The 24810-nt window shown below is 44.0% G+C and overlaps 1 protein-coding gene across 2 annotated transcripts; it reads left to right on the top strand.

Moving 5' to 3' along the window:
- The first annotated feature begins 17342 nt into the window (after nucleotides 1–17342).
- On the top strand, nucleotides 17343–24676 carry LOC123120563 (uncharacterized). Of its 2 annotated transcripts, none has more exons than XM_044540572.1 (14): nucleotides 17343–17637; nucleotides 17980–18079; nucleotides 18176–18303; nucleotides 18473–18632; nucleotides 18761–18873; nucleotides 19988–20071; nucleotides 20147–20195; nucleotides 20281–20372; nucleotides 20758–20887; nucleotides 21027–21103; nucleotides 21174–22711; nucleotides 22970–23365; nucleotides 23448–24178; nucleotides 24271–24676. In XM_044540572.1, coding segments are annotated over exons 1-13 (3408 nt in total). In that variant the 5' UTR covers nucleotides 17343–17635; the 3' UTR covers nucleotides 23987–24178; nucleotides 24271–24676. The 2 variants fall into 2 exon arrangements, with proteins under 2 accessions (XP_044396507.1, XP_044396506.1); XM_044540571.1 differs by having other exon boundaries at nucleotides 17346–17637; nucleotides 24339–24676.
- The last annotated feature ends 134 nt before the right edge of the window (nucleotides 24677–24810 follow it).

Below are 24810 nucleotides of genomic sequence, written 5' to 3'. Positions count from 1 at the left end.
TAATACACAGGAGAAGACAAGGTAATATGGGCTCTTTGTTAAATCAACAATACTGCATATAAGAGCCACTCAACATTTTCATCATGGTCTTCTCCTCTCGACCCCCAAAGAAAAGAAATAAAACTATTTACACGGGAAAGCTCCCAACAAGCAATAGAAGAATGAGAAATCTTTTTGTTTTTTATTATTATTACTACTACAGGCATGGAAAGTAAACTAGCTAGAAACTACAACTATTTTTTTTTCTTAAGGTTTTTCAAACACACAAGAAGAAGGCTTAAAACAGAAAATAAACTACCATGGATAGTACAATGAAAAAGTATGAGCACCGACAACTAAAATGAGTGTGTGAACATGAATGTAATGTTGGTGAGAAATACGTACTCCCCCGAGCTTAGGCTTTTGGCCTAAGTTGGTCTAGGGCCATGGCTGGCCTGGCGGATATCCAAAGTTGTAGCTGGGGTCGTACTGAGATGCAACGGTTATTGCCTGACGAGCTGCAGCTTGGAGGCGAGCTTCCTCCGTCCTCCTTTCATACTCGTCCGCCTCCTCCCTGGTTATAACGTATCTCCTTTTTGCCTGAAAGTCAAAGAAAGTAGGAGCAGGGAGAGAAACATGGATAGTGCGACGTCTGTCGAGGATTAGTCGGTACTGGAGGAACTGTTCATTCCTCTCGACAAACTGATGGTGGACCATAGCGTTATAATCTAGATAAGCAGGAGGTAACTCCAAATCATTTCTACGTATGGGTACATCAAGATAATTAGCTACACGAGTTGCATAAATTCCACCAAAGAAATCTCCACTTGTACCGTTATGATGCAACCTTCGTGCAACAATAGCCCCCAGGTTAAATTGTTTATCTCCTAATACCGCACTCTTGAGGACACAAAGATCTGGAATGCACATGTGACAAGCTTCATCTTTACCGTTAATGCATCTACCTATAAAGAGAGCAAAATAATGTACGGAAGGAAAATGAATGCGCCCTATGGTAGCTTGTGTGATTTCTCTAGATTCCCCCATAGTGATACTAGCAAGAAAGTCTTTATATTCAGATTTGCGAGGTTCACTAACATTGCCCCACTGCGGGAGTTTACAAGCAATATTAAAATCTTCTAAATCCATGGTATATGATTTATCATAAAGATCAAATAAAACAGTGTGAGAATTGCGCGAGGATCTAAATTTAAACCTTCTCACAAAGGAATCAGTTAGGTAACGGTATTGCGGGCACTTATCTGACACGAAGCCCTGAAGATCAGCATTACGCACATACGCGTCAAATTCATCCTTGATACCTGCTTGGACCATAAACTCTTCTGACGGCCATTCACAAGGCCGCACTTGAGCTTCCCTTGGTAGTTCATTGTCCAGCTCACGTATCGCGAGCCTTGGGCCTTGCTTCCTTGAGGAACCACCTTGGTACATTTTCCTAAACATATTTCTTCCTCTGAAAAATTTCTGAAATTTTTAGTGACTCAAAATAAAAGTGAACCAAACTCAACAAGATTGATAGCAACTACTCCCACAAGTGCCTAGAGGCTATATCATGCATTAGAACTACTTGGGACCATATAAATTTGACATGCAAGCTCAAGAACAGGGTCACCTAAGCAGCAAAAATTTACAATAATTAAGCACTAGAACAAAAACTAATTGGACCATTGGAGGAGTCACATACTGAAGAACAATCCCCCAAAAGCAGTTTTGTGAATGGAGCTTTGAGCAAGGAGATCGAAAATGGCAGCAAGATGAGCTAGAACATGGGTTTGAGCTATGGGAGGATTTTTTCTGGAGGAAGACGAAGTGAGTGGGTGCTGGAATAAGTGGAGGGGGGCCACGTGGGGCACACGAGGCAGGGGGCGCGCCCTGGACCCTCGTGACCATATGGTGGGTCCCCCTGGTGTGTTCTCAGTGCCAGATATTCTTAAATATTCTACAAAAAATCATATTTCAATTTCAGGACATTTGGAGAACTTTTATTTTCGGGGTATTTTTTTATTGCAACGATAACTCAGAAAACAGACAGAAAATACTATTTTTGCTTTATTTAATCTAAATAACAGAAAGTAAAAGGAGGGTACAAAGAGTTGTGCTTTCTAACTTCATCCATCTCATGCTCATCAAAAGGAATCCACTAACAAGGTTGATCAAGTCTTGTTAACAAACTCTTTCCGAATCGCATGAAACCGGAGAATTTTTGAATAACACTAGGTTACCTCAACGGGGATATGCACGTCCCCAACAATAAGAATATCACATTTCTTCTTGACAGTAAGAAGAGGAAATTAAAAACCTCCAATAGTAATCATTGGAATTTTTTCAATAGAATTGATACTTTGGACTTGAGGTTGTTTCCTCGGGAAGTGTACCATATGCTCATTACCATTAACATGAAAAGTGACATTGCCTTTGTTGCAATCAATAATAGCCCCTGCAGTATTCAAAAAGGGTCTGCCAAGGATAATCGACATACTATCGTCATCAGGAATATCAAGAATAACAAAGTCCATTAAAATAGCAACGTTTGCAACCACAACAGGCACATCCTCACAAATACCGACAGGTATAGCAGTTGTTTTATCGGCCATTTGGAGAGATATTTCAGTAGGTGTCAACTTATTTAAATCAAGTCTTCGATATAAACAGAGAGGCATAACACTAACACCGGCTCCAAGATCACATAAAGCAGTTTTAACATAGTTTCTTTTAATGGAGCATGGTATAGTTGGTACTCCTGGATCTCCTAGTTTCTTAGGTATTCCACCCTTAAAAGTATAATTGGCAAGCATGGTGGAAATTTCAGCTTCCGGTATCTTTCTTTTATTTGTAGCAATATCTTTCATATACTTAGCATAAGGATTCATTTTAAGCATATCAGTCAAACGCATACGCAAGAAGATAGGTCTAATCATTTCAGCAAAGCGCTCAAAATCCTCATCATCCTTTTTCTTGGATGGTTTAGGAGGAAAAGGCATGGGTTTCTAAACCCAGGGTTCTCTTTCTTTACCGTGCTTCCTAGCAACGAAGTCTCTCTTATCATAACGTTGATTCTTTGATTGTGGGTTATCAAGATCAACAGCAGGTTCAATCTCTACATCATTGTTATTGCTAGGTTGAGCATCAACATGAACATCATCATTAACATTATCACTAGGTTCATGTTCATCACCAGATTGTGTTTCAGCATCAGAAATAGAAATATCATTGGGATTCTCAGGTGTGTCAACAACAGGTTCACTAGAAGCATGCAAAGTCCTATCATTTTTCTTTTTCTTCTTCTTAGAAGGACTAGGTGCATCAACATTAGTTCTCTGATAATCTTGCTCAACTCTCTTAGGGTGGCCCTCAGGATAGAAAGGTTCCTGAGTCATTTTACCCCCTCTAGTCATAACTCTAACAACATTATCATTTTTCTTATTATTTAATTCATTGAGCAAATCATTTTGAGCTTTAAGCACTTGTTCTACTTGAGTGGTGACCATAGAAGCATGTTTACTAATAAGTTTAAGTTCACCTTTAACTCTAGACATATAATCACTCAAGTGTTCAATCATATAAGCATTACGTTTCAATTGTCTACCAACATAAGCATTGAAGTTTTCTTGTTTAACAATAAAATTATCAAACTCATATAAGCATTGGCTAGCAGACTTATAACGAGGAATATCACCTTCATCAAATCTATAGAGGGAATTTCCTTTTCTACCTGTGTCGGGTTATCAAGACCATGTATTTCTTCAATAGGTGGTAAATTCTTAACATCTTCAGCTTTAATACCCTTTTTTCATAGATTTCTTTGCCTCTTGCATATCTTCAGGACTGAGAAATAGAATACTCCTTTTCTTCGGAGTTGGCTTAGGAGTTGGTTCAGGAAGTGTCCAATTATTATCATTGCTCAACATATTATTCAATAGCAATTCAGCTTGATCAACAGTTCTTTCCCTGAAAACACAACCAGCACAACTATCCAGGTGGTCTCTGGAAGCATCAGTTAGTCCATTATAAAAGATATCAAGTATTTCATTTTTCTTGAGAGGATGATCAGGTAAAGCATTAAGTAATCGGAGAAGCCTCCCCCAAGCTTGTGGGAGACTCTCTTCTTCAATTTGCACAAAATTATATATTTCCCTTAAGGCAGCTTGTTTCTTATGAGCGGGGAAATATTTAGCAGAGAAGTAATAAATCATATCCTGGGGACTACGCACACAACCAGGATGAAGAGAATTAAACCATGTTTTAGCATCACCCTTTAATGAGAACGGAAATAACTTAAGGATATAGTAGTAACGAATTTTTTCCTCATGAGTAAATAGGGTGGCTATATCATTCAATTTAGTAAGATATGCCACAATAGTTTCAGACTCATAGCCATAAAGAGGATCAGATTCAACCAAAGTAATTAACTCAGGATCAACAGAGAAATCATAATCCTTATCAGAAATACAGATGGGTGAAGTAGCAAAAGCAGGGTCATATTTCATTCTAGCATTCAAAGACTTTTCTTTCAGCTTAGCTAACAGTTTCTTAAGATCATATCTATCTTTGCAAGCAAAAAGGTCTCTAGCAGTTTCTTCATCCATAACATAACCCTCAGGCACATCAGGCAATTCATATCTAGGGGGAGAATCTTCACCATCACTTTCATCAATATTATCAGTTTCAATAATTTCATTCTCTCTAACCCTAGCAAGTTGTTCATCAAGAAATTCACCTAATGGCACAGTATTATCAAGCATAGAAGTAGTTTCATCATAAGCATCATGCATAGCAGAAGTGGCATCATCAATAACATGCGACATATCAGAATCAATAGCAGGTGCAGGTGTCGCAAATTTACTCATAACAGAAGGTGAATCAAGTGCAGAGCTAGATGGCAGTTCCTTACCTCCCCTCGTAGTTGAGGGATAAATCTTGGTTTTTTCGTCTTTCAAGTTCCTCATAGTGATCAACAGATATAAATCCCAAGTGACTCAAAGAATAGAGCTATGCTCCCCGGCAACGGCGCCAGAAAATAGTCTTGATAACCCACAAGTATAGGGGATCGGAACAGTTTTCGAGGGTAGAGTATTCAACCCAAATTTATTGATTCGACACAAGGGGAGCCAAAGAATATTCTCAAGTATTAGCAACTGAGTTGTCAATTCAACCACACCTGGAAGACTTAATATCTGCAGCAAAGTATTTAGTAGCAAAGTAGTATGGAAGTAACGGTAAGGGTGGCAAAAGTAACAGTAGCAGTTTTGTAGTAATTGTAACAGTGGCAACGGATAAGTAACTAAGCAAAGATCAATATGTGAAAAGCTCATAGGCAATGGATCAGTGATGGATAATTATGTCGGATGTGATTCCTCATGCAACAGTTATAACATAGGGTGACACAGAACTAGCTCCAGTTCATCGATGTAATGTAGGCATGTATTCCGAATATAGTCATACATGCTTATGGAAAAGAACTTGCATGACATCTTTTGTCCTACCCTCCCGTGGCAGCGGGGTCCTATTGGAAACTAAGGGATATTAAGGCCTCCTTTTAATAGAGTACCGGACCAAAGCATTAACACTTAGTGAATACATGAACTCCTCAAACTATGGTCATCACTGGGAGTGGTCCCGATTATTGTCACTTCGGGGTTACCGGATCATAACACATAACAGGTGACGATTGACTTGCAAGATAGGATCAAGAACTCACATATATTCATGAAAACATAATAGGTTCATATATGAAATCATGGCACTCGGGCCCTAGTGACAAGCATTAAGCATAGCAAAGTCATAGCAACATCAATCTCAGAACATAATGGATACTAGGGATCAAACCCTAACAAAACTAACTCGATTACATGATAAATCTCATCCAACCCATCACCGTCCAGCAAGCCTACGATGGAATTACTCATGCACGGCGGTGACCATCATGAAATTGGTGATGGAGGAAGGTTGATGATGACGACGGCGACGAATTCCCCTCTCCGGAGGCCCGAACGGACTCCAGACCAGCCCTCCCGAGAGAGATTAGGGCTTGGCGGCGGCTCCGTATCGTAAAACGCAATGAATCCTTCTCTTTGATTTTTCCTCCCCGAACGTGAATATATAGAGTTGGAGTTGAGGTCGGTAGAGCCTCAGGGGGCCCACGAGGCAGGGGCGCGCCCCCACCCTCGTGGACAGGGTGTGGGCCCCTTGGCGTTGATTCTTTCACCAGTATTTTTTATTTATTCCAAAAATATTCTCCGTGAAGTTTCAGGTCATTCCGAGAACTTTTATTTCTACACAAAAATAACACCATGGCAATTCTGCTGAAAACGGCGTCAGTCCGGGTTAGTTCCATTCAAATCATGCAAGTTAGAGTCCAAAACAAGGGCAAAAGTGTTTGGAAAAGTAGATACGATGGAGACGTATCAGGGGCGCCACCCTCCCCTGCCTTTCCTTGCACTCCAAATAAGGAAAGTGGGGGCGCGGCTTGGGAGGGACCCCAAGTAGGATTCCTCCTACTTGGGTGCCTCCTTTGGCTGCTCCTCCCTCCCTCCCACCTATATATATGTGGGGAGGGGGCGCCACACAAAGATACAACATTGTCTTAGCCGTGTGCGGCGCCCCCGTCCACCATTTACACCCCCGGTCATATTTTCGTAGTGCTTAGGCGAAGCCCTGCGGAGATCACTTCATCATCACCACGCCATCGTGCTACCGGAACTCATATAATACCTCGCTGTCTTGTTGATCAAGAAGGCGGAGGACGTCACCGTGCTGAACGTGTGCAGAACACAGAGGTGTCGTACGTTCGGTACTTGATCGGTTGGAGCGTGAAGAAGTTCAACTACATCAACCGCGTTGTTAAACGCTTCCGCTTACGGTCTACGAGGGTATGATGACCCACAAGTATAGGGGATCTATCGTAGTCCTTTCGATAAGTAAGAGTGTCGAACCCAACGAGGAGCAGAAGGAAATGATAAGTGGTTTTCAGCAAGGTATTCTCTCCAAGCACTGAAATTATCGGTAACAGATAGTTTTGTGATAAGGTAATTGGCAACAAGTAACTAGTAATGAAAGTAAATAAGGTGCAGCAAGATGGCCCAATACTTTTTGTAGCAAAGGACAAGCCTGGACAAACTCTTATATAGAGAAAAGCGCTCCCGAGGACACATGGGAATTATCGTCAAGCTAGTTTTCATCATGCTCATATGATTCGCGTTCGTTACTTTGATAATTTGGTATGTGGGTGGACCGGTGCTTGGGTGCTGTCCTTTCTTGGACAAGCATCCCACTTATGATTAACCCCTATTGCAAGCATCCGCAACTACAAAAAAAGTATTAAGGTAAACCTAACCATAGCATGAAACATATGGATCCAAATCAGCCCCTTACGAAGCAACTCATAAACTAGGGTTTAAGCTTCTGTCACTCTAGCAACCCATCATCTACTTATTACTTCCCAATGCCTTCCTCTAGGCCCAAACAATGGTGAAGTGTCATGTAGTCGACGTTCACATAACACCACTAGAGGAAAGACAACATACATCTCATCAAAATATCGAACGAATACCAAATTCACATGACTACTAATAGCAAGACTTCTCCCATGTCCTCAGGAACAAACGTAACTACTCACAAATCATATTCATGTTCATAATCAGAGGGGTATTAATATGCATAATGGATCTGAACATATGATCTTCCACCAAATAAACCAACTAGCATCAACTACAAGGAGTAATCAACACTACTAGCAACCCACAGGTACCAATCTGAGGCTTTGGGACAAAGATTGGATACAAGAGATGAACTAGGGTTTGAGAGGAGATGGTGCTAGTGAAGATGTTGATAGAGATTGACCCCCTCCCGGTGAGAGGATCGTTGGCGACGACGATGGCGATGATTTCCCCCTCCCGGTGGGAAGTTTCCCCGGCAGAACAGCTCTGCCGGAGCCCTAGATTGGTTCCGCCAAGGTTCCGCCTCGTGGCGGCAGTGTCTCTTCCCGAAAGCTTGCTTATGATTTTTTTCTCGGACGAAAGACTTCATATAGCAGAAGATGGGCACGAGAGGCCTGCCAGGGGGCCCACGAGGCAGGGCGGCGCGCCCAGGGGGTAGGGCGCGCCTCCCACCCTCGTGGCCAGGGTGTGGCCTCCCTCTGGTAGTTTCTTCGCTCAGTATTTTTTATTAATTCCAAAAATGACTTCCGTGAAGTTTCAGGACTTTTGGAGCTGTGCATAATAGGTCTCTAATATTGCTCCTTTTCCAGCCCAGAATTCCAGCTGCCGGCATTCTCCCTCTTCATGTAAACCTTGTAAAATAAGAGAGAATAGGCATAAGTATTGTGGCATAACGTGTAATAACAGCCCATAATGCAATAAATATCGATATAAAAGCATGATGCAAAATGGACGTATCAGGGTACGTAGACACACTCTCCCCCTTCGTTGATATGCATCTCCATGGATAGATCTTGCGTGTGTGTAGAATTTTTTTATTTTCCATGCAATGTTTCCCAACAATAAAAGCGTAGTAATAATAGTAGATATTGATTTTTGTAATAGGAACAATAAAAAACAGCAAGGTAGCAATTGATAAAACGGAGCACAAACGGTATTTTAATGCTTGAAAATGAGGCCTAGGGTCCGTACTTTCGCTAGTGCAATCTCTCAACAATGCTAATATAATTGGACCATATAACCATCCCTCAACGTGCGATGAAGAATCACTCCAAAGTTCCTATCTAGCGGAGAACATAAGAAGAAATTGTTTGTAGGGTACGAAACCACCTCAAAGCTATTGTTTTCGATCGATCTATCCTACAGTTCATACTAAAATAACACCGAGCTATTCTTTCCGATCGATCTAACCAAGAGTTCATACTAAAATAACACCATATGATACACATCAACCAACTCTAATGTCACCTAGATACTCCAATGTCACAGCGAGTATCCGTGAGTTGATTATGCGATATGCATCAAACAATTTCAGATTCATGATACACAATCCAACACAAAGAACCTCAAAGAGTGCCCCAAGATTTCTATCGAAGAAATAAGGACGAAAACGTGCATCAACCCCTATTCATGGAGGATTTTGAAATCTCACTTGCAGAGACTGCTCAAGTTTCAGAATGAGTACTGGAGGAAAAGATGCACGATCAGGTATTTCAGATTTGCTGATGAAAACACCAAGCTCTTTCAATCTCTGGCCACTGAGAGATATAGACACAATTCTATTGCCATGCTTCGCGATGGTGCTGTGGAAATCCATGATCATGTTGGAAAGGAAGGAGTGTTGTTCAAAACCTACAAGGAACGTTTGGGTTCTTCTAAACCCACTAACATGCGTTTTGATCTTTCTAGAATCATTCGTCGGATTGAGGGACTGGATCAATTGTCGGCACCCTTTTCCAATGAAGAGATTGATACCGTAATTAAGGAAATGCCGAGTGACAGGGCTCCGGGCCCTGATGGCTTCAATGGTTGCTTCCTTAAGAGCTGCTGGCAGATCATCAAGTCGGACTTCTATGAGCTGTGTCATGCCTTTCATGCTGGAGGGCTAGATATCGCCAGCATTAGTGAGGGATATATCACCTTGTCCCTAAGAACTCTTCTCCAGAAATTGCGAATGATTATAGACCAATTACTTTACTGAATTGTTGTCTGAAAATCATCACAAAGATCTTGGCTAACCGGCTGCAGAAAGTCATACTCAAAATCATCCACAAAAACCAGTGCGGTTTCATCAAAGGGAGGACTATCCAAGATTGACTGGCGTGGTCGTTTGAATACATCCATCAATGCCATACCTCAGCGAGGGAAAACATCCTCCTCAAGTTAGACTTTGCTAAGGCGTTTGACACGATTGAGCACGCCCCCATGATGGAGATCATGAAACACATGGGTTTTGATGACAAATGGCTCGGATGGATGAAAACGATCTTTGGTTCGGGGGTTTCTTCTGTACTCCTTAATGGAGTTCCTGGTCGGAAATTTAATTGTAAATGTGGTGTGCGACAGGGTGACCCTCTCTCACCGTTGATCTTCGTCCTTGCGGCTGACCTTCTCCAAGCAGCAATTAATGATGCTTTCGCTCGAGGACTAGTTGAGCTTCCTCTCCCTCATGACAGTGCGGGTGACTTCCCCGTTGTTCAATACGCTGATGACACGATTTTGGTTATGCAGGCGTGTCCTGAACAGGCTGCCCGTATGAAAACTATCTTGGAGGATTATGCTGTTTCAATTGGGCTGAAGATCAATTTCCAGAAATCAACTCTTATACCCATTAACATTGATCACCAGCGTGCTTGTGAATTGGCTGGGGTTTTTGGTTGTTCTGTTGGTTCCATGCCCTTCACCTACCTCGGCCTCCCAATGGGCACGACGAGGCCAAGTGTTCTTCATCTTATGCCGCTGGTACATGCTGTCGAGAGAAAGACGTCCACTGCGTTGTCGCTGATGTCATCCGGGGCCAAACTGACCTTAGTCAATTCTGTTGTGACTCTGATGTTGATATATGCAATGTGCACAATCAAATTGCACCCAAAAGTGATCGAGCATCTGGACAAACTACGTAGATATTGCCTCTGGGCAAAAAACTCTGACGATGGGGTCAAGAACAACTCCCTTGCGGCCTGGGAACTTGTCTGCCGACCAAAACGCTGCGGAGGCCTTGGTGTTATTGATATCAAAACACAGAATGTTGCCCTCCTCCTGAAACATCTCTTCAAATTCTATAATCGTGAAGATGTCCCCTGGATAGAGCTGGTTTGGGACGCTTACTACAGAAACAGAATACCGCATGCAACTGATGCAGTGGGCTCTTTCTGGTGGAAGGACGTGATGCAACTCAGTGGGGTCTTCCGGGGGATCACCAAAGTCACCCCGGGGGATGGCTCTAGCGCTTTATTTTGGAAAGATGTCTGGTTTGATAGTAGCCAGGATTCCCCACTCATGGACATGTACCCACGGGCTTTCTCTTTTTGCCTGAATGAAGACGACTCCATTGCTAAGGTTCTTACTGCAACTGATCCAGCCATGATCTTCAGTCTACCTCTCTCGATCCAGGCGAGAGAGGAAATCAAAGAGATCCAGCAGGGGTCGACGCAAATTCGTGTGGCCCACGATCGTTGTGACATCTGGGAATGCACGCTCGGACGTTTCTCGTCCAAGAAATTCTATAACCACTGCTACAAGCAGGTTGTGGCAGATGAGGCGTTCGGTTGGCTCTGGAAAGCCAAGAGCCCGATCAAATTCAAGATGTTCGGGTGGCTACTCCTAGTTGATCGTCTGAATACCAGGAATATGCTCAAACGCAGACATTTTGCTGTCGCGGGGGGCAACTACACATGCATGTTCTGTCAAAACCCTCCCGAGGAAACTGTGGAACATCTGTTCTTTAACTGCCCCTTTACTCAACACTGCTGGAATAAAGTTGGAATGGCGTGGCCGATACATGCCAACAGATTGGCTCTGCTGCGTGGGGGTAGGGATAACTGGAGGCAACCTCTTTTCATGGATATATTTCTTTTGGCTGCTTGGAGTCTATGGATGGAGAGAAACAACCAACACTTCAGAGGGATTCAGCATTCCTTCGGAGCATGGCTGGCTAGATTCAAGCATCTCTTGGAGCTGCTAACACATAACTGCAGAGAGGAACTTCGCCCCTTCTTGTCTAACTACATTGTAAATTTGGGTCACTAGGGTTGTAGATAGTTTGCATGGCCGGGGGGGGGCCACAAAAACCCTTTGTAACGCTTATGTAACTGTTCCTTTGTGAGTAATACAAAGTCAGTGGGAGCCTCTCCCACTGTCGTTCACCTTCAAAAAAAACCCCCTATGCATGGATTACCCCAATGTCACATCGGGAATCCGTGAGTTGAATGCCAAAACGTATATCAAGTGAATCAATATAATACCCCATTGTCACCAGGGTATTCATATGCAAGACATATATCAAGTGCTCTAAAATGCATAAAAGTATTCAATCCGATAAAATGAAATCTCAAAGGGAAAACTCAATTCACAACAAGATTGAGAGGGGAAAACACCGTATGATCCGACTATATTAACAAAGCCCGCGATACATCAAGATCGTGACATCTCATGATCACGAGAGAGAGAGAGAGAGAGATTAAACACATAGCTACTGGTACAAACCCTTAGCCCCGAGGGTGGACTACTCCCTCCTCATCATGGTGGCCGCCGGGATGATGAAGATGGCCACCGGTGATGATTCCCCCCTCCGGCAGGGTGCCGGAACAGGGTCCAGATTGGTTTTCATGGATATAGAGACTTACGGCGGAAGAAGTTCCGAACTATCGACTCCCCTAGGGTTTTTGGAATATTTGGGAATTTATAGGGCGAAGAGGTGGCGCGGGAGGCCACCGAGGTGGGCACAACCCACCTGGGCGCGCCTGGGCCTCTAGGCCGCGCGCCTTGGTGGGTTGTGCCCCCCTCGGGGCTCCCCTCTGGCACTTCTTTGGCCCACTGGATGTCTTCTGGTCCAAAAAAATCTCCAAAAAGTTTCGCTGCATTTGGACTCCGTTTGGTATTGATTTTCTGTGAAGTAAAAAACAAGCAAAAAACAACAACTGGCACTGGGCACTTTGTTAATAGGTTAGTCCCAAAAAATGATATAAAGTTGCTATAAAATGATTGTAAAACATCCAAGAATGATAATATAACAGCATGAATACTTCATAAATTATAGATACGTTGGAGACGTATCATGCATGCACGGTAGTAACGGTCACTATTCATTGAGAGGCAACCCAACACCGGCTAGCTACATTTCGCACGGGGGTTCGATCGGCTTCAGTAAGCAGCAGCAGCTAGCAACCGATCACTCGGGTTCAGTTAGCAGCAGTAGCGAAGGAATTGCTCGGGTTCAGTCAGCAGCGAAGGAATCGCTCCGGTTCAGTTAACAGCCAAGGGATCGATCGCTCGAGTTCAGTAATGTAGCTAGTGCAATCGCTCGGGTTCAGTAAGCGAACGCCTCGCTCCAACACCTTCCACACACACGCGTATGAGAGAAATGCGCAAACCACAGTGCATCGCTCAGCCCCGACCACCCATGGTAACTGGGAACTCCCCGATATTTTCCTCCCTCTCGCTTCTACCATGATTTCCCGTCATGGATGACCCAAAGAATGACATGCAGGTGCGTCTCTGGCCTGCCGAGGACGAAAAGCCCAATTTCTGTCATGATTTTCGTCATAGAAGTAGGAGCCCACCACATCTATGATGATATGTGTTTTTGTCACAATTATCGTCATAGAAGTGTCATAAGCATGACCGATTTTTTTTCGTTCGGGCCATAATGTCACGGATGTGTCTTTTTTTGTAGTGTAGCCCTTTAATACGTTTAGGCTGTGTTCTACGAGTCTGCGGGGTATCCCTGGCATGTCCGAAGGGTGCTAGGCGAATATATCCCAGGTTTCCCTTAGGAAATTGCGTAGAGCACCGCCAATCTCCGTATCGAGGTTTGCCCCAATGGACGCCGTTTTAGCTGAGTCCGTGGGGCGTACTTGGAACTTGACTATTTCGTCAACCGGCTTGAATGAAGTAGACTTCAACCGTTTATCGAGGATGACATCATCTCGATCGACTTCGGCACGTAGTGTGATCAGATCCTCAACCGCGAGGGCTTTGGACAAGGATTCGAGGGCGAGCGACGTCGTTTTATTCTCGGCTTTGAGTGCTCTTTCGGGGTCGCTTGAGATAGTAATGGTCCCGTTTGGGCCCGACAGTTTGAGCTTCATGTAGCCGTAATGCGGCACTTCTTGGAATTTAAAGAAGGGGTCCCGTCCCAGGAGGGCATGATATCCACTCTTAAAAGGGGCGATGTGGAACGTAACCTCTTCGGAGCAGTAATTGTCTGGTGTTCCGAAGACCACATCCAGGGTTATTTTTCTGCTGCAGCGTGCTTCTCGCCCGGGTATTATACCTTTAAAGGTGGTACCACTCCGTTCTATGCGTGATTTATCGATGTGCATTTTGTCCAGAGTGCCTGCATATATCAGATTTAAGCTGCTGCCTCTGTCCATAAGTACCTTCCGAAGCTGGCAGCTTCCCACAATTGGGTTGAGTACCAACGCGGTGGGGCACCTGTTCGGGGTTGACCTCGGCTGATCTTTATGATCGAAGGTGATCGACGTGTCTATCCACGCGCCCCGAGTTGGCACCTGTCGGATAGAATTGATTTCCCACAGGGCTGGTTTGCGCTGGTTGTTGGACGCGAAGGTCTCATAAATCATCATGACCTCGTCTTCGTCCTAGGACTATTCTATGTAGCTTGGGGTGCCTGCCAAAAGGGCGGGCCCTCCTTTGGCCACTTGCCTCACCACCTAGCAGTTGTGAAGGCTGTGAGTTGGGCAGAAATTAAGCAGAATAACATGTATTGGGCATGATTTATCTAGGAGGCCATCAAGGGTAGTCTCGGGGTGGCCAGAGGTTTTTTTCTTCTTCCAAGGTCCGCTCAGCTGGTTCATTTCTCTTAATGGACTTGCGCCGAGGTGCGGGTCTGTCGCATTTTGAATTGTGTTCACAAATTGAATCTGTGCTTTCCCCGGCTAGCCAAGCATCTTCGATGGTGCAAAATCTGGACACCCAATCGGACAATTCTAGGAGTGTCTGGACGCAACGGCGAGCGAGGGCATTCGAAACGCCTTTATCCTTGCATCCGCGCTGGAAGGCTGTTATGATATTCGAGTCTTGGTAGTTTGGTATCTTGTTTTTTGGCAGATAAGAACCTGCCCAGAACTGTTTGATTGTCTCGTCGGGGAATTTTTGTACGTAAGCCAGATCCCAGACATCTGGAGGGCCTGAGTGATCAGGGTGATACTCGATGTGGGAGGTGGGCGGGTGAGTTTCGATCTCTAGGGACCGCGGACCCGAAGCCCTAACATCCTCATCCCGTGTCAAGTTTGTGGCCGCCGGCTCGGCCGAGCTGATTCAGATATCATTTTCGTCGACTACCTCTTGCCAGCCGCTATCTGAGTCGCTTTCTAAAAAGTTCCTCAGCCTTTCATCCTCGAAGGAGGGTTCGGTAGGGGCGAGAGAGGGGTCATGGGTCACCTCAAGCTCGTGAAGCAGGAAATGCGTTTTCGTGACAGGAGCTCCGGTCATGGGAATCATGCCCGTGAGTTTGGAGTCATTAAACGAGGACCCCGTCGATCCTTCTGTCAATCTCATAGTGTAATTCTCAATAAAAGCACCAGTGTTAGTGTGAAAACCGGCAGACCTCGGGGTAGGGGGTCCTGAGCTGTGGATCTTGGACAAATGGTAACAAGAACAAGGAGACGATGTTTACCAAGGTTCGGGCCCTCTTAATGCAGGTAAAACCCTATGTCCCGCTCTTGTTTATATTGATGGAGATGTATCAAGTACAGAGTTGATCTACCTCGAGATCGTCAGATGTGTCCTAACTCTATGGCTAGGGGAATGAGATTGTGTTGATGTCCCCTCTACAAGCTAAACCCAATGGCTTATATACACGCCAGTTAGGGTACCTAGGGTTACAAGGTCGGTATCTTAGCTCGAAGGCGGCAGGAGAAGTCTTGGAGTACACGGCAAGTCTTCGGTAGATGCAGTCTCGATCTTGCCTCTAGCGTGCAGCTTCCGGGGTCCATCTTGAGAAGAATGAGGGCCCATCAACCCAGACCGAGGAACATGGGCTGACTAGGTTGGCACCCCCTGATCCAGGACACCATCAGGCGTCGTCGTGAGATGATGTGCAGATGAGGTGGTGTCGGGTGCTTGGGTGAAAACCCTATCATGGTCGTGGCCATGACCAACGCTGGCGGTGGCCATAGCCGTCGCGTACCTTCTTGGAGGCATCGCTGTATTGTTGCCGCACCCCTTCCGCACGGATCACTACAAACACCGGGGGAAACCCTTGATCTTGTTTGATCGGACGATGGCAATGCCTTGGTGTTGTATCCCCCCTTGGGGGCTTCTTCTTTGGAGCTGGGTATTGGCGAGCGGGATCAGCGGATGACAATGGTTTTGGCGTTGAGGTTTCTGTGGCAACGATGATGGGGAGAGCAATGTTGGAGCCGTGACTATGGTTGAGGTACTCAGTCTCTTCTCCGACGTGTCTACAGAATTGCCTCAGCTGGTTTGTTGCTGCGAAGTCGAAGCTGCGGTGGCGGGGCCTGGTGGCATACGATGACGGGCAACTGGTGGTTCGTTAGATGATCTTCTGCGGTGCCAGCCGTGCCTAGTTCTTATTCATGGTTCTCCTTCAGAGTCGGAGCCGTGCTGCCTAGTCGCAGGTGGCTGAGTTTTGGCACGGATTTTCATGCATCTCCACACAACCTCTTTAGTGTGGGTTGGGTTGACGATCACCTACAGCGAAGTTGGAGTCGTTTGCTTAGGGTTTAGGGATGGCAATGACATTTCTAGGGGAGGAGTGATGATGATGACGCCTGCGTGCTGTCTCGACGAGGCCCGCGTTGGCGCGGTGTGCGTGGGGTATCTTATGTGTGTCTCTCAGCGGTTGTGATGGTTTTCGCCCGGTTCTCCATAATTAACCAAGTAATCTGGTTTTCGCTCGGTTTTTCTCCAATTAACTGAGCAATTCTTTTCTTCTTAATGAAAATCTAGGAGAAAGAAAACTCATTATGTTCCGGTTCTAGAAAATCCATTAGACCCAATATGCATAAGTTGTAGAGAAGAGGCCAGAGGTAAAGAGGGAAAGAAAAGTCCACAAGAAAGAAAATGTTAAAGGATTCCATATCTCGAATGTCCATCAATCCAATTCTCTCTGGCGTCAAGCAACCACGAAGGCGGTGACACACACAAACACAAGGTTCGATGAAGAAACTGATGAAGCGAAAGGAATATAAATATAAATATGATAATTTCAATAGCATCGACGCAACCAATATTCGCCGGCCTCGACCTCGTAGCAACATCATCAATTAGTCAACCGAGAGAAAAACCGATATAACCAATCACCCATTGGAGGGCGACAAATATAAGAAAAGGCACTGGAAGCCGAAAACTATCATTTGACGCGAAGATCGGTCGGAAACAACAAATTAAATGGATACCCGCCAATGCGTTGTTTTCGTTTGTTTATGTTGAAAACTATAATAAACACCTAATTCTTTACATAACGCATGGGACGTTTGCAACAAAATGACTTCGATTGCAGGTTCAACATACCATGGCATCCAATCTGCATGATCTAGTTCTATTTCTATGTTTCGGTTTGAATCATGGGAATGGGAGAGAATCAAAGGAAGACCTAAAGAAGGCAAGGAAGCGGGCACATGGTAGGGCACAGGAGGAGGCGATCCAGGGAGCGAGTGGTGGTGCGCGGTGCGGCAATCCCTTCTCCGCCCTACCTATGCTTTGCGTCGCCATCTCCTTCCTTGCCTTCCTTCGTGTTCCCTTCCCTTCCCCAACACAAGCCCGACGCAGCACATACATACATACACATCGACTCAACTTCCCTCTTCCTCCACCGAAAGTCCAACCTTTTCGCTCCCAATCCACCACCCATCGCCCACCACCAATCCCCCCCTCTCCCTCGTTCGCTTGATTCGATCAGAGAGAGCCCCGCCACCGCCTCCGCCACCAGACCTCGACCAGTCAATCCCCTCTAGGGTTTCGCCTCTCGCGCCGCCCAATCGGATCCACCTCCAATGTGAGTTCGCCTGATCCCTCCTCCCCTGCGATTCCCCCATAATCTTCCCCGCAGATTTGGTTCAATCCGATCGGAAATTTAGGCCGCCCCTGCGTTTATTAATTTGATGTGCAATCCGATGCAATCCAGCTCGGAATTTCGGACCCTAGACGGCTTTGCGGATAGACTGGAGGGCCGATTTGTTAGAATCCCGCAGATTGACCTTACCCACGCGTTCGGTTTATGTGAATATTCGAGATCTCAGGCTTCCTGTAGCTATGGGATTGTCGCTATATGGATTTTGTTTTTGGTCCTCTTGGAAATTTGACGTTTCTGTGGGTTCTCCCCATGCTGGAACCGCAGGATGACGATGAGCGATGACGGAGACCGCACCTGCCCGCTCTGCGCCGAGGAGATGGACATCACTGACCAGCAACTCAAGCCCTGCAAATGTGGCTACGAGGTACTATCCTCATCAGTGACTCCCACCCTGCCCTGCCTGCGCAACAACCAGGACGCTCTTTCATTCTTTTGTTTGTGTATATATGCGACTTTGCAGATTTGTGTCTGGTGCTGGCACCACATCATTGACATGGCTGAGAAAGAGGACACAGAGGGGCGCTGCCCTGCCTGCCGCACACGCTATGACAAGGACAGGATTGTTAAGATGGCTGCCACGTGTGACAGGTAATCCCCGTCTTGAACTTTCACTTTATATGCATTCTCTGCCTCCGAGGGCTGCCATGCTTACGCCATCAACCGGAGATTCCTTTTCTGGATTAGTCAGCACGCGCAAACTCTTTCCTCATGTATCACGATGATAGCCTTGCAACTTACGTTCATTCCATGGATACAGAACGGTAGCAGATAAAAATACAGACAAGAAGCAGAAGACCCAAAAGGTTAAGTCAAAGACACTGACTGTGGAAGCTAAGAAGCATCTGGCTAGTGTCAGAGTTATCCAGAGAAACCTGGTCTACATAATTGGCCTACCTGCAAATTTATGCAATGAGAGTGTGAGAACACTATTCTTTCCTTGCATCTGGATTCTTTTTTCTTAGAGAAGATTTAGATTCTGTTATGCCGAGTGACACTGTAAATTGTAGCTCTGACGCCAATGTTACTATTATCCTTTGTTTTTTAGGTACTTGAGCGCAGGGAATACTTTGGTCAGTATGGAAAAGTTTTGAAGGTTTCAGTTTCTCGTCCAACTGGGGCTCCTTCCCAGCAGACAGCAACAAACAACGGTATCAGCGTGTATGTCTACAAACAACACTGATGATCTTTTCAATATGCATACGTATTGTCCGATGCTACAATCACATTGATATATCGAGTGACTACTATCCTATCTTTGTGTACTATATGGTGCCTGTAGCCTTTAATACCTGCCTGAGCCATATAATTTTTCATATGCGACTCAGAAAGTAAAGTGGGAGTTTGGTTGCGTATTAGGTGGTTTTCCATCAAAAGTAAGTTAAAATAATTGCCGATTCTAACATGACATGTCCTTGATACAACCCCGTCAATTTCAGGCTAATCTAATCTAAATTTTGACCGAGGGCTGCTAGAATTTTATAGCATGTGTAAAGAATATTTGATAGCTTTATAGGCTAAAATAATTGCCGATTCTAACATGACATGTCCTTGATACAACCCTGTCAATTTCAGGCTAATCTAATCTGAATTTTGACTGAGGGCTGCTAGAATATTATAGCATGTGTAAAGAACATTTGATAGCTTTATAGGCCACATGAAAGATGTAGCTGTCTAGTGTCATAAAATCCAGTAATCTTTTATAATAAATATAGAAGTGCCTGTTTCAGTCTTGGCATGAATTTACTGACCAAATTATTTTGGATGAGACATTTCCCATGTTTACTGATGCCAGTTCAGTTATTGCTTCTGAAACTACCAGTTTCCTCAGGGTAGATTGTAGTTCTTCGGTGAGTACAAAGTTTCATGTTTGTTTTTGGGTACTCCATGTTTCTCTCAGGAGTCATATAGCACTGGCTTGATGTACCTAGTCATATGGTCCTAATGATTTTAAAAATATGGAAAACGTGGACTTTGGAATAACTTGAGGCTGTTGAATGAAGTACACCTTTATTCAGTTTATATATCTAATAACTCTTAGAAACAAAAAAAGGCTTAAAGGAAACATCAGTTTTCCTGAAAATAAGGAGACCCACGAGTGAAAACTCTGGTGGACTGTGTCCATCATGTCTACCCAGAGCTATTTAGTAGCTCACTCTTAATGGAAAACCAATACAGATGTATGGTTCCTATTCTCTCCATAATTGTGGGCACCATTAGATGTGTTCAAATGCTGGCTCATTAGTTATTACTTATTACTGTGATATGTGTTCAGATATATTACTTATGCCAAAGAAGAAGAGGCCATCCGGTGTATTCAGGCTGTACACAATTTTGTCTTGGAAGGGAAAGTGCTAAGGTTAGCCTTATACCTTGTCCCATCTCTAGCAGTTTTGCACAATATTGTTATTCTAATGGTTTTCTATTGTTGCAGAGCATGCTTTGGCACCACGAAATATTGCCATGCATGGCTGCGGAACATGGTACAATTGATGCTTCATTCTGACAGCTTTTACCAGTACTCTACCTATTGCTATCTTTCTCAGTGCTTCGCCATTTTTTTCTCAGACATGTGGGAATCCAGATTGTCTCTATTTGCATGACGTAGGCAGTCAGGAGGATAGTTTCACTAAAGATGAGATAATCTCAGCATATACCAGGTAACACTTGACTTCCTTTTAACTTGCAATGTGGAACCACAGTTCTTGTTCTGCTTGCTCCATTTGTTTTGCTCTAAGCATGCAAATCCTGGCCTATATAATGCTTATATATATTTTATTTTATTTGCAATTTTGCATTCTTGCTATATATATTTTTCTCTTTATTTTAGAAGAAGCTCCTGGTCTAATGTTCGGCGTCTCCCTACACTAATGGCCTAGTAGGAAGTTTTGCCTTTCGTTGGATTTGGATTTGGATGTCTAATGTTGTACTACTACTTACTTTTGGTAGTTTGGTTTCATATGAGCTCTTGTCTCAGTTAGACATAATTAACTAAATTAGTAGATTCAGTTGTCGTTTCAACTCATTCTCTGATATTTCTATCAGGAGTAGGGTTCCTCAAATGGCGTCTAGTGTTTCCCAAAGACGTGCAGGAACTGTATTGCCTCCTCCAGCAGAGGACTTCTCTTACAGTGCGGTGGTTTCAGCCAAACATACAATCAAGAATGGAACAACTGTATGTTTTAATATTGGACCATTAGAACATATTTTTTCTTGATTTCGTTCTGCTTTCCTACCTAGATCTTTTGTTGATAATTCTGTTTTTGTTGGTTTACACTATGTTGCTACACTAATGGCCTTCTTTTTCTGTGCAGAATACCACAGGCCAGTCAAGACTTTCACCTCCAAACAGTAGTTCAGGGAGGTCCACGCTTCCACCAGCTACTTCATGGTATGCTTCCTCCCTAGACTGTTCTGCCACATTTAAAATGCAATGTATTGCTAAATTTGGGTGTGTACAGGGGGCATCGTGATTTGAACACAAGGACAACCGCGACTGAGGTGGCGTCCTCGCAATCTCTTAGTAAATCAAAATCAGAGGCGCATAGTAATTCACTTTCAAGTTCTTCTATGATTTCGAATTCAAGACTACCTTCTTCATGGAATGATGATACAAGCACAGTACTGAAAATGACTGAAGGACGGCAAGTATCAGAACGAGATAGTTTGTCTAAAACCTTGAAGCCATATAGACCTGGTATTGCAAAGGAAACCCAAGCCGTGACATCACTGGAGTCTTCGTTGGACATAGACTTTTCTACAATACCTTCAGCCTGGAATGATGATGAAGTTGTAGCATCAGATGAGACTTCAAAAGGAAGTGAGGAAAAGCAAGTTGTAAATGGAAAGTTTATTCCTTCAGCATCCTCAAAACCAACGGAACCGGGCCAGATTGGGTCTAAGTCATCAACATCACCAAAGAATGGCGAAGCCGTAAACAGTTCCAAGCAAAATCTTGCAGATTGTGTGCCACATTCAGCAATATCTGGTTCTGTTTTAAAGAGGGATGATGGTGAGAGTAGACCTGGGTACACAGAAGCCGAGAAGTTGTCTGTTGGGGTAACTTCAGTAACTTTAGATAGCAAAGATACAGTTCATAGTATGGCAGAAAGCCAACAGCTGGGTGCAGTTCCCAACACTTCCGTCGTGGTGCCTTTGAGTCAAAGTTTGAAGAAGGAACAATCTCATTTGAAGCTTGCTGGGCTTTCATCATCAGAAAATAAGGACCCTGTACTTTCTTGTCAATCTAGTTCTGATAAGCATCTTGACTGGAGCTCAGAGCTGCAAAGTTGTCGTGTGGCTTCTCCTTTGAATGACATATGGAATTCTTCTGTGGCCACTGATAAACCCCATGCCACTGCTAACACATCACATATTTCTTTGTGGAGTGATAAAGAAATTAACCCTACTTCGACAAGTGATGGTAGAACTTCTGGCACCATGCTGCAAACCAGGTTATCTTCAACTGACAATGCTTCTACCATGTTGAATGGACGTCGAGAGGGGCTAGGACCTATGTATACACCTGATATGGTTTCTGAACATTCTGGTATGCGAAACCACCAGCATAGAGCACTGGATGCAGCAAGAAATGATAACATAGGCAGTTTTGGCAACGCTGTAAGTGGAAATAAAGACGAGGGCAGCATAATTTCTGATATATTGTCTTTTGAGTTTGATCCATGGGATGAGTCATATTCAACTGCGAACAATTTTGTTAAGATGCTTAATGAATCTGAAAAGAACGATGCACTTTTCAACGCACCTTCATGGAAATCAAAAGGCACCAGTAATGAGTCTAGATTTTCGTTTGCTAGACAGGATAACCAACGGAACTTCCAAGATTCATCTTTCAGAAATTGTGGCAGTGATCAGAATTTTAGCTTGCTATCCCAGAATTCTCATGGCAACAGCTATCAGAATGGTGTTGCATTCCAATCGCTGGAGGAAGATTTTTCAAAGAGCAATCCTCTTGCCATGTCAGATATAGCAACTGCTGGTGAGTATGATACTTGCGCGTTCTGTATTTCACGTATTTTTGTGCCGCAGTTGGAAGTTCTTTCTAATAGATTTATATTTTGATTTATTTCAAGTGTTGTCACTTGCATATTAAAGGAATATACAATGTGCACTGCAGTATTTTTCATTGAGCATGGGTAAACCTTGCAACTCATGTAAATAGGTTATTGATTATTGGCAATACCATATATTATATTTGTATGTGCAATGGCTCGTTGCTGATGTGTTTCATTCCCAGGGTCTTCAAGGTCTAAAATATCTGCACCTCCTGGATTCGCGGCACCAGCTAGAGTCCCGCCTCCTGGATTTTCATCTCAGGACGGGTTGAATCCCCCACCTGGATTTTCTTCAGGATTCTCATCTCAGGATATGTTGAATCACCCTCATGGATATCCTCATGGATTTCCATCTCAGGCTGGATCTAATCCCCCTCATGGATTTTCATCTCAGGCTGGATCTAATCCCCCTCACGGATTTTCATCTCAGGCTGGGTCGAACCCGTCTCGCGGATTTAATTCTGGATTTTCATCCCAGGATGGGTCTAACAATATCCCTCCTGGGTTTTCTTCTGCGTTTTCTGCTGGGTTTTCATCCCAGAATGGGTCTAACCAGGCATATGGCTCCACATTCTCAGGTTTGTTTACTTCCCCTATCCCTTTTACTTCTCCAAAACCAATCATAATTTCAGTTTCTCATACATTTGTGATGCTTGGCAGAAACTCGTCTACTTGATAATCTTTTTGGTAGCCACACCAATCAGTATCAACCTCAGATATCTAGACACACGAGTGACATAGAATTTATTGATCCTGCTATATTGGCCGTGGGCAAAGGGCGGATGCCAGGAGTTAGTGATTCAGGGTTGGATTTGAAAAACGCTCCTTTTCCAGCACAATTGCAGACATCAAATAATGATCCAAGACTTCAACTACTCATGCAGCAGAGCATGCCCTCTCATCAAAACCTCAGATATACTGACCATGTTCAAGATGCATTCAACCCTATTCAGAATGATAATTATCTGGCATCCCGACTTCTGCCACAGAACCATGGTTCTCTATCCCCTTATGCACAGATGTCACTCCAACAACCTAGAAACTCACAGCTTGCAAATGGTCACTGGGATGGCTGGAGTGATTTGAGACGGGGGAATAATGTTCCCATGTCGGACATGTCGAGGATGTTATATCCAACTGAAGCTAACAACTTTCACATGCTGGGTTCAAATGAGTATAACAGAACCTTTGGACTTTAATTGTCTTTGAAGGTGAATATTGACCTCTCCGCGTCTATTTTGGGCGTGTCTCTTGTTCTGAAAGTAACTGGTTGCACAGTGCTTGTCTAATGGTTGTGCTTATGAGCTGGTACGTGAAAGTTCTTCTGAAAGGCAGTTGATGCAAATGGGCTGACACGATCCTGAGTTTGAACTAGATCTTCCAAGCACAAGGTATGTGTTTCCATCATTTTATCCACTAATTTGATATATACGTGTGTGTGTCCCCTTTTGTCCTTGTGTGATTATAATCTTGCTTTGTGTAGTGTTGTGGACATTGCTGGATGTGCCGGCACATTAATGACCGCTGCTTGTTCCTTTGCTTGGTCATCAGGATCCTTTCTAGGCGAAGTCATACATGAAACAGGTGGTCCTTGAAGTATATTGATACATATGGTTTGGGTGCGATGGAAGCTGGCTTGAGAAGAGAGACACCATTTAGCGTCTGTTCTATTTCGCCATTGTAGCTGTGTAAATGTTTTCTTGCCTTGGGGAATCGAGAGACTCCTTTGTACATGATTTGTAACTTGCCGCTGGTAGGTCTTGTGGTGCATAGAAAGCTCATGTTTTGGTGTGGGGTTTGTTGAACCAAAAACTTGAAAGCAAATGTGACAATCATCTATAGTTCAACTGACAATTGTTTGGCTTCAGACTGAAGAAAGTTTTTGACTACATTTGGTGTTTGTTACTAGCTATTACGTGCTCTTCTCAAGCAAGCTTTTGTATCATCTTATTAGTAATGATAACGATTGATCAGACGTGGTTCTGTTAGTTTTGAGATGAACATTCCTCGGCCGTTATGAAAT

This window comes from Triticum aestivum, chromosome 5D (genome assembly GCF_018294505.1).
Source record: "Triticum aestivum cultivar Chinese Spring chromosome 5D, IWGSC CS RefSeq v2.1, whole genome shotgun sequence".
Taxonomy (NCBI): domain Eukaryota; kingdom Viridiplantae; phylum Streptophyta; class Magnoliopsida; order Poales; family Poaceae; genus Triticum; species Triticum aestivum.
Note: the sequence above shows the minus strand (reverse complement) of the source record. Positions and strands in the feature narration are given on the sequence as shown.